At 46.2% G+C, this 14,216-nt stretch overlaps 1 protein-coding gene across 1 annotated transcript in view; it reads right to left on the bottom strand.

Moving 5' to 3' along the window:
* The window catches only part of WNK2 (WNK lysine deficient protein kinase 2), a 114,064-nt gene extending 100,064 nt beyond the window's left edge, over window positions 1-14,000 (bottom strand). The window contains exon 1 of the mRNA XM_059823006.1: window positions 13,335-14,000. Within this exon, the coding sequence (XP_059678989.1) occupies window positions 13,335-14,000 (666 nt within the window). The remainder of the gene's footprint in view (window positions 1-13,334) is intronic.
* Between the last annotated feature and the right edge of the window lie 216 nt (window positions 14,001-14,216).

The following is a 14,216-nucleotide window of genomic DNA, read 5'->3' as shown; positions in this document are numbered from 1 at the left end:
CATGAGATTCAAAGAAGATAATTTCATGCGATGGTGAAGATGACCCTCTAAAGAAAAGAAAGGGACATGAAAAAAGAACAAGTGTATTTGTGTACACCCTGTGGCAGCGCAGAAGGTGTTGAAGAGCAGGATCCCGTCCTTGTAACTTTTGGGGTGGTGGTGGTGGACAGGGAAGAGGAGGAATGAGAAGGAAGATGACATTAAACTGTTTTTAAAGACCTACTGGAAAGTTTTTATGAAGTAGCATCCATTTTTAATAAACCCTCCCTAAAAATGCATACAGGAATGCAAGAAGGGCTTGATGAACCACCCTGTGGAATCCTTCCCTAGTCCGTAACAAAACCAGATCAGCATCAGTCACACCCTGCACACTGAGAATGTGGGCTTCAGCACCGACACTGATTTCATTTTTAGGTCCCAGGTTAGCAAGCTGTGTATTTTCTGCTACAGCCCAGTCAGGCAAAGCTAACCCCCCCAACCGCAGACCCTCCAGTTTCAGTCATTCTCCATCACCATCCTCATGTTGAACAATTCCCTCCAACACGGACCGCACTCCCCAGCAACACTTGTTATAAATTGAGTTGTTGTTCAGTAGCATCGCAAAAAAGGAAAAGTACAGCTAGATATTAGTGTGACAAAAGTCAATAAACATCCACAGTCCCTTTATTCGCAGGAGTTGTTTTTGAATACATACTCATCATCTCACATGTCTCACTTCACACGCAAGAGTTTGCAGCCCAAACCCAAAGCTATTTAGAGTAAAAGTTTTCTCTGAAGCCCCCACTGAGTGAGCACAAGCCTGTTCTCCCCCTCCCTCCAACCACCTGAGAGAACTCTACAAAAGTGTACATGCTTTAATAAATGAAGCATTGTATTTAATGCTTCAATGTTACTTAGAGGAACAATTGCTCTTTCTAATAGTTTTGTAACTTCAGTGGCTAAAAAACTTGTAATGCCGGCTTCATCCAAGTAAATGCATTTCAGCTCACACACATTTTAAACATTTCTCATGGTATGGAATGTCAGAGTTCTCTCTGGAAGCAGTGAGCACAGCTGCTTTTCCCCTCTCATCCAACAAGCCTTCCCTATTATCAGCCCAGGTGTGGATGGAGTGTACTTTGTGGTAGGGGTGTGGGCTTTGGCAGAGTGCTCAAGAGCAGGGATGGAGAAGAACAGGAATTCAAGCAGTCAAGCCACAAAAAAAAAATCTCACCAAATATCTATCATTTATTCCGGAGAGTTAAAAAGAGGTTTCACTTTATTTCCCTCTGCCAACCACAGATATTCACTACAAGTTTTTCTTTTATACTTCGAAAAGAAGGCTTAATCCTCTTCCACATACAAGGATTTAGAGAGTTGTCTATAGCCTAGAGGAAACCACAGGGTGCCTTCATAGGAGTATCTTGTATCACGTGGGAATCTATCTAGTTGGCTTAATTTAACACGAGACTATGAAAATAAGGCATAAAATTGACCTGGGTCCAAACACACTCTTCTGAAAGCACTTGCAGCTCTGACACCCAGTCCTCCAGCTGCCAATGTACTAAAGGCACCATGCCTCTTCTTAAGAGGAGGCGCCTGCAGAAGCTACAGTCTCTTGCCTACACCCCATATGGCCTCAGTCTAACTTCGGTCAGTACCCATCTTGTATATAAACACAGTTGGGACCCAGAAATGAACATTCATCCACTCCTCAAATAGTTGAAGCCAGGAGACATTTGTGGAGCACACCTACCGCACTGTGAAAGAGCTGGTTGACAGCACTCCTTTCCTCTTACATGCCACCTAGAAGAGGTACGGCCCATCTCCCCTCCCATGACAGCAACACCAAAGGACTTAACGAACAGGGGAGATGCATTCCCAATTCCCATCCCCACCTGCAGGAGTCATTGGAGCCTTTACCACAGCCTCCAAACTACTACACTCGCAGCTAAGCAAGGGTGAGGAGCACACCTCCAGCAACTCCGTGCCTCCGAGACGGGAGATTCTTCCCCTCTCAGATAAGTGAATCCCAGGAGGAGACGCTGAAGACTGCTGGATAGGCCACCTCCCCAGCAGCGTGGTTAGCCACAGGTCTCGCCTCCCTCCCAGGCAGTTCAGGCATCTGAAGATGGAGCAACCAGCTGCGGGATGGAGCCTTCCCCATCAGCACGCTGCTCTTGCGGGTCCTTGTCCAAGCCAACGCAGCTCCCGGCCCACACCGCTGGCAGCGTGCCTAACAGGTCATGGCTCCCACTTCCATCTTTACAGGAACGGGCCCCAGATGTCAGAGTTTACCACCCGCTGCCTGATGCGGGTCTGAAAGCAGCTTACGGTCTGACTCCAAAGTGAGTTTTCTATTTAAAGACCAAGCGATCGCTGCTACTTGACACCAATGGGGCTCAGAAGCTCTTGGCAGCCCAGAAGAATTCAGAGCGCAAACCTGCTTCAGATAACTTTAGGCCAGTTTCAGCGTCTGCCATGCATCTGAGGACCAGCAGATTATCAGAGCAGCTTTCCTCTCACTTTTGTTAGAGGGAATTTACAGAAAACCCCCCATGTTTCCTGGAACAGAGTCAAATTAACAAGGGCCTTACAATACAAGTTATTTACTCCTAAATATCGCATTATGTTCTCCCCCCGTTGCCTGCGCTGGCGGTTCCTGGAGCTCACAGGCTTTGGTCAGGCCAAACTGCCACAACGACCTTTTAAATTCATTAAGGTCAAGGAAAGATGTTACAGAAGTTATTACAACTCATGCAAAAATAAGATTAGAAGCCTGGAGGGCAGCGGGTGCTGACGCTACGTCCCCAGAAGCATGTGCAAAAAGAACCCTACACGAGGGAGAACGTAACCTAAGGAGCCAGGATCACAGATGGGCTCTAAGCAACCATTCTAGGTCATCTTAGCAATTCATTTCACCTTCTATCTCGTGGCTTAATACAAGTGGTTGTGTATTTTCTCTGCTTCTACTATTAATTTTATATACGCACAAACAACATTAAGTACATGCAAAACCACCCGTATTAGTCATGACTGCACCGTTTGCCAAAGGACAAGATATTCTCATCCTCCATTAGTAATCGAAGGCAATACAAGTCTTCCTGTAATGGAGAGAAAAGCAAGTCCATTTTATTAGTGCAAGGCTTGCTTTATTATCTGCGACAATCTTCAAAACAACCACTGATGTGGGAGAGAAACCAAGTTCAAAAGCACACAACCACAGCAATTTGCCTTAATTAATCAGTCAAGCCTAGAACAAACCAACCCGATTTGGAATCAGTTTTACAAGATCTAGCTTTTTATCGAATGTTTCAGCAGAGAGCTGCGCAGGCCTGCAGCAATGATACACATCCGCTGGAAATTTTGTGATTTCCCCCCTCTTCTTCACTGTTCTATTTTAACAGACAAAATTGATTCTGCTCAGTCAACCACCACAGCTGTATTAGCTCCTGTGAGTACAATGGGTCATCCAAAACACTGCTCTGAAAAAATCCAGACAGCATCAGGAAAAGCAATGTTAAAGCTGCTTATTGTACAAATATCTGGAATAAACACCATAATTTTAATCCTTCAAGCACACACCAGCGAGAGAAAGGAACATCCATTTCAGAAGGAGATGTAGGCTTAGACTGCTTTTATAAAATAAATACTCAGTTCTCCATATATGAAGTGACCAACTGTCATTTGTTCTCTTTGATAAAACCTTATTTTATAGAATAGAAACAATTTTTGGTTTTTCAGCTAAAGAAAAACCTTCCTCCATCTGCTCAGTCTTACTGGGTTTTAGACGGTTTTAAGCACTTGAAACACACTGCCAACGGCATTTGGACAAGCCCCGCTGACACAGGAATACACGGAACACAACGTTACCATGCCCGGGACAGAACCACAATTTATTAAGGCCAATACTTTGCTAAATAGTTAATGGAAAAGGTACGATAAGTCCCCAAAAGTATAAACATAGCTCAGAAAAAAAAAAAGAGTCAGGCATCATCCATACAGATTTACACTCCAATTCTCCGGGTTAAGGTGAAAACTACTTAAAGGCTTTTTGTTTCAGGAGAGCTAGACTACAGCAGGGCTCTCAGAGTTTGAGAAAGGCAAATTGGTGGCTTTAGTAACCAACTACAGTACAGCTTTCCCCAAAAACCATTGCAAAAAAGGACTAGTGTGTAACAAAAAGGCCCGTTTCCTTTCAGGTTTTTATTTTCTTAGAGAAAGCTAGGAATCAAAGCAGTTTTAAGTTTACTTACCTAACCAAAAATTACATTAAAATTCAAATTAATGTTGGCAAAGTGCTGCAGAGATTTGTAATAGGATCAAATACTCCTTAAAGCATGTTTAATTTTCCTTTCAGAAGTCAGGAATGAAGATCAGATTGAATTCACAAAAAAAAACAGCCAAATAAGAAAACCCCCACAAATGTTATCTGAGCCTACATTCTCCTATCTGTTCTCCTCAGAGTCCATGAATAAGTGTTTTGTATCCCTCTGTAGCAAACAACTGTAGAACAGATGGTATTAGGTCTTAAGTTACTCCTTCCTTGATAGTTTAAGCAACATGTATATTCCCATAATACGGCATTTCATTTTACCCGCTACCCCAATGCATATTTAACCACCATATTATACAGCCCTTACGCTGTATTAACACAACACAGAAAAAATTATTTTCTAGGAAATCACTTACAAAATCTGATTGTGTACACTGACACCTGATACGAATTAAAATGCATGCGCACTTATATGGAAGGTTCTGGAGAAGGGGGGAAGAAATCCCATCAGCTCCAGAAATTTGCTTATTTGGAATAACGCTGTAGCCACAATGGGGTTAGACAGGCTATGGCACGTTTAGTAGGGGTAATAAATTTTTTTTAAAAAGCATTGTTGGGATGATTGTGAACTGAAAACCCAGCTACGTAAGACCATTCAAGCCTGAAATGGAGCATCTTCCAAAAATAAAAGTCAAGTAAACTCCTATAATTGTACTCATCGTATTTTTTCTCTCAGGGATTGAGTAGAAGGGCTGTCACCACACACCATTTAATGTACATATTTTGAGTAAGCCAAAGTCACTGCTAACAAACCAAATGGTCGCTCTAGAAAGTTCTTGGTACACATTTATTGCCAGCTGATTTAGAATTCAGTCCAGGTTCATTAATCCCTACAGACAACCAGCTGGCAACTAAGATGCTTCCTAAGGCTTAGAGGTGTTCAGTGGCACCCTGTGTTCACAACAGAGGTGATCGCCGGAGACACGGGACTTGGGACCCTCTCCTCACACCACGTTCTCAGGGTCTTTTACACGGCAATGATCATCTGCGAGGAGAAAGTCAGAAGAACAGCTCAGAAGCTATGCAGCACCCCAGCTAACTCATAATGGACAAAATCCCCAACAAGCAAGCTGCTTTGGATAAACGTCAACCCCAAAGGAGGTATGGACTTGATTTCTTTGGAGGACAGTGAGATTTTATTCCGGGATATGGGAAGCTGCTTTTGGTTTGAAGATTAGTCCATTCCAGAGCAAGGGACCAACCTAATATATAAAACGGGCTCTATTTTGTGATTTGTGTTGAAACTGGATTTAGAAAGATCTACAAGTACTCTTTGGGGAAAAAAAAGAGAGGTATGGAGAATTAGGGTGCACACCTTGTTTTGTACATACCAAACAGCTCACTCTTTCACCAACTGACCAAAGCCTTTTTCTTATTTGCTCCGCAGAAGTGAAATGAAGGCAAAGAGGAGCTAAGACTTCTCTCTCTAAATAAAGAAAAATCATCACACCATATACAGCAGAGATTTGAAAGTATTATCATCTTGCAGTTTTAACAACTGGTCCAGACGACACCGCAGAAGAGACTGCAGCCATTCATTTTAAGATGTTGCAGAGAATATAATTGTAAAACCTACTCCTGGCAGAAAGGTAGATTCTCATCTCAGAGCAGTGAGTTGGTTCCTCCATTTCAGAGCTACATAGGAATAGCAAGATACTAGATGAAGGTTGTTTCTAGCAGACATCTCAACTCCATAAAAACCCAACTTTCCCCTTCCTTGCCAAGCTTGGTTTCAGGCACACTGAATCAACATTGGGATAGCACCCATCTTTTCTAATAGGCCAATATCACTTCAGAGGAATAATGCATTTCCAGCTATAACTTCAATTTCACACGTACAAACTTAACCAAGAAGAAAACCAGTTCTGCTTCTGCATGACCATTTCCAATATTCTCCACACATTATTTGCCTAAACCCCTCCTATTTCAGAGCAATGAAGATGTCTCTTACAACAGGAGTGCCAAGTGTCATGTATCTCACATGACATGCCTTTGGCTGCCCTCGTCTTATGCCTACAGGGCATCTGGGTATCATGCAGCAGCACCTACCTTACATTTATACCACAGAACCTACTGAACACGCAGGTAAGTATCCTGCTGCTGGCGATCAACAGCTATGTCATGGCAAGTCTAAAAACCAAACTTCCCCTCATCAGGCAGTTGTAGCAAGCTCTTCTCAGCACTCAAACCCAACCCTACCACTCCAGCTGGGCTCCTGAAGCATGGGAGATTTATCACTACCTCCCTCCTCACCATTCCCTTCACACCTGATCCTTAGAGTAGGGCACCTACCCTCTGTCTACCCACCCAAAAAAATCACTCTTCCCAACCTCTGCAGCATCTGTAACCTCTCAGAGCATCCAAAAATCCCAGTAACTCCAGTAACCAACTGCTGGATCAATGGGCCCAGGCCAATTGTATGAGGTTCAACAAGGCCAAGTGCTGAGTCCTGCACTTGGGTCACAACAACCCCAGGCAACGCTAAAGGCTTGGGGATGAGTGGCTGCAAAGCTGCCCCATGGAAAAGGACCTGGGGGTGTTGGTCGACAGCCGGCTGAAGATGAGCCAGCAGTGTGCCCAGGTGGCCAAGAAGGCCAACGCCATCCTGGCCTGTATCAGAAATGGTGTGGGCAGCAGGAGTAGGGAGGGGATCGTGCCCCTGTACTCGGTGCTGGTGAGGCCGCACCTCGAATGCTGTGTTCAGTTTTGGGCCCCTCACTCCAAGAAGGACATTGAGGTGCTGGAGCGTGTCCAGAGAAGGGCGACGAAGCTGGTGAGGGGTCTGGAGCACAAGTCTGATGAGGAGCGGCTGAGGGAGCTGGGGTTGTTCAGTCTGGAGAAGAGGAGGCTGAGGGGAGACCTCATCGCTCTCTACAACTGCCTGAAAGGGGGTTGTGGGGAGGGGGGTGTTGGTCTCTTCTCCCAAGTGACAGGACAAGAGAAAACGGCCTCAATTTGCACCAGGGGAGGTTCAGGCTGGATATTAGGAAAAAATTCTTCACTGAAAGGGTTGGCAGACACTGGAACAGGCTGCCCAGGGAGGTGGTGGAGTCACCACTTTAAATACCATGAGGCATTTAAAAGACTTGTAGACGGGGTGCTCAGGGACCTGGTTTAGTGGTGGACTTGGCAGTGTTAGGTTAACGGTTGGACTTGATGATCTTAAAGGTCTTTTCCAACTTAAACAATTCTATGAAATGCCATTGCCACCCTTCTCTTAGCCCATCATTACCAGTGCCACTGAGCTTTCTTCAGACCTCTGTCACATCCTAACCATGACACAAGGCAGCAATCAGACGACAAATGTGAACATGTTATACACACAAGTCAGGTTGCATTATCAAGGGCAAACGTTAGTAAGATGACAGCTTGCAACATCAACTTTTTCCCCCCTGTCAGCTGTGGACAAGAGATGACCAAAGGGACCAGATATATCCTTTACGCCAAGTTCTGGTTTTATTTTAAGTCATTTCCTCTTACTGCAACAGGACCCCACGCATTTAAAATGAAGAGTTTAACCAGGACTAAAAGAGCGTACAACCCACCTTTAGGCAGAAGGTACTCAAAAGCAAAAGAAAGGAGGCTTATTCGATTCAAAGGCAGAACCTGAAGTCTGACCCAGCTCTATTTCATTCACTGAATTTGAGAAGCAGTCTATTAATAGTTCACTACCATATCCCTATCCTGCTTCTTCATGTCAGGGCAACAGCTATACTAACAAACACCACTGCTACAGGCACATGTTTTCATATTGACACTAATGCAGAGCTAAACCAATTGTTTAAATTTAAAACAGAAGTCACTATCTCGAGAATTAACTCAAAACAGACAAAATTAGTCTCCAAGTTAATTTGAGCACACAGCAATATCAGATTCAAGCTTTCAGATACAGCCTCCCTCCTTTCTTCTCCCAGAAAGATTTTCTAAATTATTCTGTTCATTTACACGACAAAGTTTACCCGGCCAATAAATTAACAGCATCGATAGTAACCAGCTACTATTTCAACATCAGATGAATGCTGTCAGCCAACACGGATGCTACAAAAGCCAAACTACCGCACCAGAGAAAATCCTGAAGATGTTGCCTTTTTCCAGACAGAAATCCCCTGGATTCTTGATACAGGGGCATAAGACATCCTCCTCCTTCCACATCAATTATGGGGAGTTAAATTAATCTTGCCAGAAGTGACTTGCCAGCTAGAGCAAAGTGAACTTGCTTTAACGTTGCCCATTTTACAGATTCCCACTTTTAACCATGCAAACGTATCTGCTTACACAAAGCACATCCGAGCCGTGGACCTTTGGTATTGCTTTGAACAACTATCACAGATCTTCTAAGTGGACATAAGGTGGAAAAATAACACTTAAAAATTTAAGAAAGTATTACATAGGCATTTACATAGACCTTCTCTCATACATAAGGTAACATGCTTAGAAACAAACCGCATGCTTTTCCTCCCTTCATCCACTCAAACCAGAAATTTTGCTTCAAGGAAATATTATCAGTCTTAAACAAAAATCCACAAGTTCAGAGGTCTAGCATTAATGATTTTAAATGCCCTTTTTATTCACTTTGTATTAAAACAAAGTCTAATCTCATCTTGTACCTCTAGAATAGTCATGCCGTATTAACATCAGTCCGCTATCGGCCAATCTGGATGAGCTTCTCATTTAAGGAATAAAAACTGAGACCAAGAAAACACATTCTCTGTTCCCACATGAATACTGCATATGAATCAAATGAAAATAATGTTCAGAAATGCATCCACATATAGAACTTAATTTTCAGTTAAGATCTGTGCCTTCCAAAAATTTGAAACCCCTCAACATCTGAGTGACTTAAGACATACAATATACTTTCACGTTTTTTTCTTTGGTTCAGACAGTTTGAAAAGACTGGCAATGGCATAAAAAAAGGGAAAAGTGCTATAAAACTATGAAGCAAAACACTTCTCTTGTAAAGATAATTAAGTTTTTCCCTACAGAGCTATATGACCAGAAGCTTGGCAGAAAAGCTGCAGGTGCAGGGAGCAAGAAATTGTCACCTTAGAGTGGCATGTCTGTTTGTGGTTGTTTTACCATTACAGCCCCCTCTGTTTGGTGGCCGTTTGGAAAATGCAGTCAGAGCTATTTAATACCCTTGCTTTCTAGTTTCAGCTATATGGCCAGGGAAGGAGACTTGGCCTCCATCCATCCTTCACTCTTCCCTAGCTCCCCAAATACCTCTAACATCCAATTCCTGAATAATCTCTGTCCCAGGGAGCATCAAGGACTCCCACATGGTCTCATGCACAGCACCTGGAGGCCAAGTGTCCCGCAGAAACCAGCATCCATCCAAGTAAAAGTATGCAGAGTGGAGACCATGACTTGGGCAACCGGTGGAAAAAGCCTGGCTTGCCTGCGGTGTTCACCAACAGGCATTTCTCCCCTCCCCGCCGCGGGTACAGCAACAGCAGGATGAGGCATTCTATGCTTTCCACATTTTCAACAAAGAGGACTAAAATTAAACACAAGCGAAGGGAAGCTTGGTAGTCAGAGTCCAAGCGAGAACCATGAAGTACAACGAGGTCTTTGCATTTGAGATAGTACCAGGTGTGACTCTTTGGCAGTTTCCCTACATCTTCCCAGAGGGAAATAGGATGGGGATTTGGAAACCATTCATTTAGCTAAAATGCATATTTGGCTTGCCAGCAGTAGATTGGCAAAAGCCTATATTCCTTATTCCTGACCTAACATTTTACTTAGGAGTGCAACACTGAAATACTGTTACACCGAAGCCTCACCACACAGCAATTGCATGGCACCAATTAAAATTAATTACAGCTGTTGAAAACCTTAGAATGCAAAGCCTTCCAAACTGCGAGGGCACACTAATCCTGCTCTAACACTTCAGTTTCAAGAAGGAACGATAAACTTATTTTCTAGCTAGAATTTGGCCACAGCTTTCACGTCTTCTCAGGTCTAAAATCCAGGTCTAGTGTGGTTAGCGTTTGGACCCTACCCTAATCCAAGCCATGATTTCGGTTCTGAACCCTAAAGCCATCTTTTCAATGAAATAAGACCACTGAACAAGAACAGCTCGCATGGTCTTTGTTCAGACCAACAAAATAGAGACCGAGACACACAGGCAACAGTACGACCGGGCTGAAAAAAGCGCTGAGCAAGGACAGAGGATTAACGCCTGCATGGAACCTCAACACTGCTAGTTTTTAACTCCCAGGCTCTAGAAGTAACAAGCCCAAGTGCATCGCCAGAAGACAGACAGGGTACAATTTGTTGCCATTTTTCCCCCAAAAAAGCTCTGGGATGGGTTTTGATGGTGGGAGACTGCAGAGGAAGCCCTTCCCTCTCCAAGAGTGTGGTGATGATGGCTCCCACTCAGTCTTCCGCTATGGATAGCTGAACTTAAAATTTCTACAGAGAGAGACGAACGGGGGCATAGCTAACTGGCAGAGCTTACATAAAAACGTTCAAGATGCCATGAATAAAGCCATTACTTGCCAGCACTCTCTGAATGTTTTCCCAGTAAAACTCCCTAGTGAATCAGGAGAGTATGTACGGGACAAGTCAAAGAGCCCAAGATGCCCCACAGCTATTCACACCTTCCTTCATGCAAACTAAGAGCACAGGCTTCAACTCCATGGTGATTAAAGACTTTTGTCATTCAGTTAGACTTTCTCAATCCAGCCCAAAGCACCGGCTTTCAAAATTCACATACCATCTCCTGTTACCTGGCCTCCGGCATCCACTCCAAACCTGCCGGGGCGGAAGGACAGCAGTGTTTAAGGAGAACCAGCAGCCCTCGCCTGCTTCTATGGATTCACACCAATTTCTCTGAAGCAGTCAAATAATAATGAGAGGTTTCTTTCTACAGTTAGAGGCCTAAACCAAATTCTGCGCTAAATTGAAAATCTCTAGTAGTAAGATCTGATTGAAGCTGAAGCACATGTAATGGAAAGTAGTGGGAATTAGGGAATTATTCCAGGTGATTTCTTCACATGCAGTCGGTGCAAGAATCCCTAGTTATTTTCCCTAGTTATTAAGTTATTAATCCCTAGCTTGTTTAGGAATAAGAAAACCAGTCACCAGGTACATGTCACACTGCAATTTTCCCTTCCCAATCTCTTTCAGTGTAAATGACCCAAACACTGGGATTTCAATTCGCCGCGTTCTCAGACACATTTGGCACTCTTTTGTAGTTAAAGCCATTCCGTTACAAAAAGTATGCTGCAAATACATCTATTTCAGTTCCCCAGCTAGAGCATGCTGAAAAATTTGGCAGCGAGATGAATTCCTGATCCGCAGCGACGGAGCTGGCCTGCGCTGGTCAGACCGATGGCTAAACAACATCGGCCCTCTCCTACAGACCAACCTTCCCTCCGACAGCAGCCCAATTATCATCCTGAATGAATTTCAGGCTACTAAAGTAAAAGCCTCACACGCTTGGGATTCCGTTTGAAGCCGAAGCCAGACAAAGGCCAGGCCTGCCCGCAAGGCTCTCCTCCCAGCAGCGCCGGCCTCCCTCAGTTCCCTGTAAATCCCCTTGGCAATCCCACAGCCTCTCCCCCTTGCCCTAGGAGCCCTCCAGGTTGGGGGCGAGGAGGGATTAAACCCCTTACCACCAGCCCTTCGGCTTCTCCGCTCAGGGCTTGACCTTGCCCAACCGCTGCGGCTCCGTAGTCGGCATTTCTGTCTCATAAAAGCCACGGGAACGTAGGATTGTGACGACTGAGAAGTGCTCCCCGTACTTCTTAACGAGTGCTGCGGTGAATTATGATTCTATTGCGTAACGAAATCATTAGGGAATAAAGATGTGGCGGTACATCCATCCCCACCTACTCCAGGAAGCCAGGAATGATTTACAAACAGCTTGGGCCAACGTTATAAAAAATAAACGCACAATCAGGAGCTCAGGCTTATCACACCCCATTATTTACATGCTATTCTCAAATACTCTCCTAGGCCACAAAGCTCCGTCAACCAGAGGGAGTTTAAGGACCCCAAATTATAACTAAGAGTTCAATTTTCTACTTCCCACCAAAATTGCAGAGTAACTCAGACTAATAGCTCAAGGGAAAAAAGAGAAGTCTCAGGTTTTTCTCTCCGATAGGTCTCATTCAAATGGATGCCAACAGAAACAGGGTAAGTAACAGACACTAAAAGCTTCCCAAAGAAAAAATTAAGCGTATAGCACTGTCATTTGTACAGAAATAAGACTATAAAATCGCTATGTCCCAAACCAGCAAAAGACAGTATCTAAACCTTGACTCTCTTTAGAGTGAAGTCATCCAGTAATATCTAAAGCTCTAGAACCCAAATCAGATCTTTTATTTAAAATCTTCCTTTTAAAGGTATTTGGACAGAGAGGTCTTTGACCTAACTGAAGCGCTCGTTCATGACGCCTAAAAAAAGGCGAGCACGCGGGTGCTTTTGGAGGTTTGACTCACAAGAGGCTGGTGACAGTCACCATTTCAGGGCAAGGGAAGGGGCAAATAAGGGGGCAGCAGGTCTGCAGTCTTTATAAAAGCATAACACATTTGTATTTGTAGGAAAAGGAAAGCTCACTCCTGCAAACGCTCCCCGACTTCATTTACGCTCGGCGTCTTTAATAGAGACCCGCCGCTCCGCTCCTGCTAAACCAAGCCGCTGCGTTCTGGAGGGGCAGGGGGGGAACGGAGAGGAGCTGTGTTCAGCTCTTTTCGGCACGCTTTGGGTGTTGGGAGCGAGCGACTGGCGAGCCTTTTAGGCGCTATGACAGGCCCTAGGTTAACGTCGCAAGTGTGGGCAGTCAGCGCTCAGGGCTCAGAGCGGGTTAAGCCTGGGAGGAGTGTACATAAGGTGGTAGATCCAGAGCCAATGAGGATATTGCGCTATAGTTAGACACTGGATACTAAGCAATGGTGACTGTGAGGGCTGCTCATCGCTGAGCTTCTGTAGGTGACAGCGGCGTGTTGCCCTTAGCTCCTAGGCGTACAAAGCAGGGGAAAAACCAAGGCACAGGAGGATCAGCTCGGCTTACCTGCAGTTCACACCAGGCAACTTCCACCCACGTCTCCGTGTCCAGACCCTTATAGACCGTTTTGAAGGATCCCCTCCCGAGTTCGATGTCGAACTTTAGGAACCTGCCGTCCAGCGAGGTGGCAACCGCTTTCATATCGGCCTCCTCCTCCTCGGGCTCCTCTTTCTTAGCCTTGCTCTGGTCTTTGGCCGCATCCGCCGCCTCTTTCCTCTCCACATCTCTGCCGGGTTCCTTCTGCTCTCCGACGCTGCCGGGGAACGGCGCTGCCCCGGGCCCGGGGGAGGGCTCAGCCCCCCGGCACAGCCTCTCCCCGGCCCCCTGCCCTGCCTTCGCCCGCTCCGCAATTCTCCTCCGGGTTTTGGGGAGCAGGATGATTTTCCTCTGATGCTCCGACTCGGGGAGGTCGAAAGCGGGTTCCTCCTGGTCCGAGTCCACCACGCTCCTCCGCAGGAACCGCTGGTGGACCGTTCTGGGGTCCCTGGAGGAGGGGGCGCGGAGCGGCGGGGGGGGGGGGGCTCCGGGCATGGCCGCCCCGCTCCCGCCGGGCCCGTCAGTATCGATGCTCGTCCCCGCAGCCGGGCCAGCGCCGGGCTCGGCAGTCGCCGCAAAGCCGCCGCGGCCGCCTCCCCGCCGAGGCGCCGATCCGGCATCGCCCCCCGCTTCCATCGGGGCTGAGGCTGCGGCGGCCGCCCCCGCGCCGGGGAAGTCACCGCGCTCCGGGCCCGCGCAGAGCCGCCCCACCGCCACCTGCGAGGGAGAAGGCAGAGCGCAGCCCCCTGACGCACCGGCGGCCGCGCTCGGCCCCGGCTGCCCCCCCCCCCCCCGGCCCCGGGGCTCGCCCGAGCGGGGCTCCGCGGGCCGCAGCCGCCCTGCCCGCCCCCC

The sequence above is a fragment of the Gavia stellata genome, chromosome 12 (assembly GCF_030936135.1).
Source record: "Gavia stellata isolate bGavSte3 chromosome 12, bGavSte3.hap2, whole genome shotgun sequence".
Lineage (NCBI taxonomy): Eukaryota > Metazoa > Chordata > Aves > Gaviiformes > Gaviidae > Gavia > Gavia stellata.
This window is presented reverse-complemented; position numbering and strand designations above follow the sequence as displayed.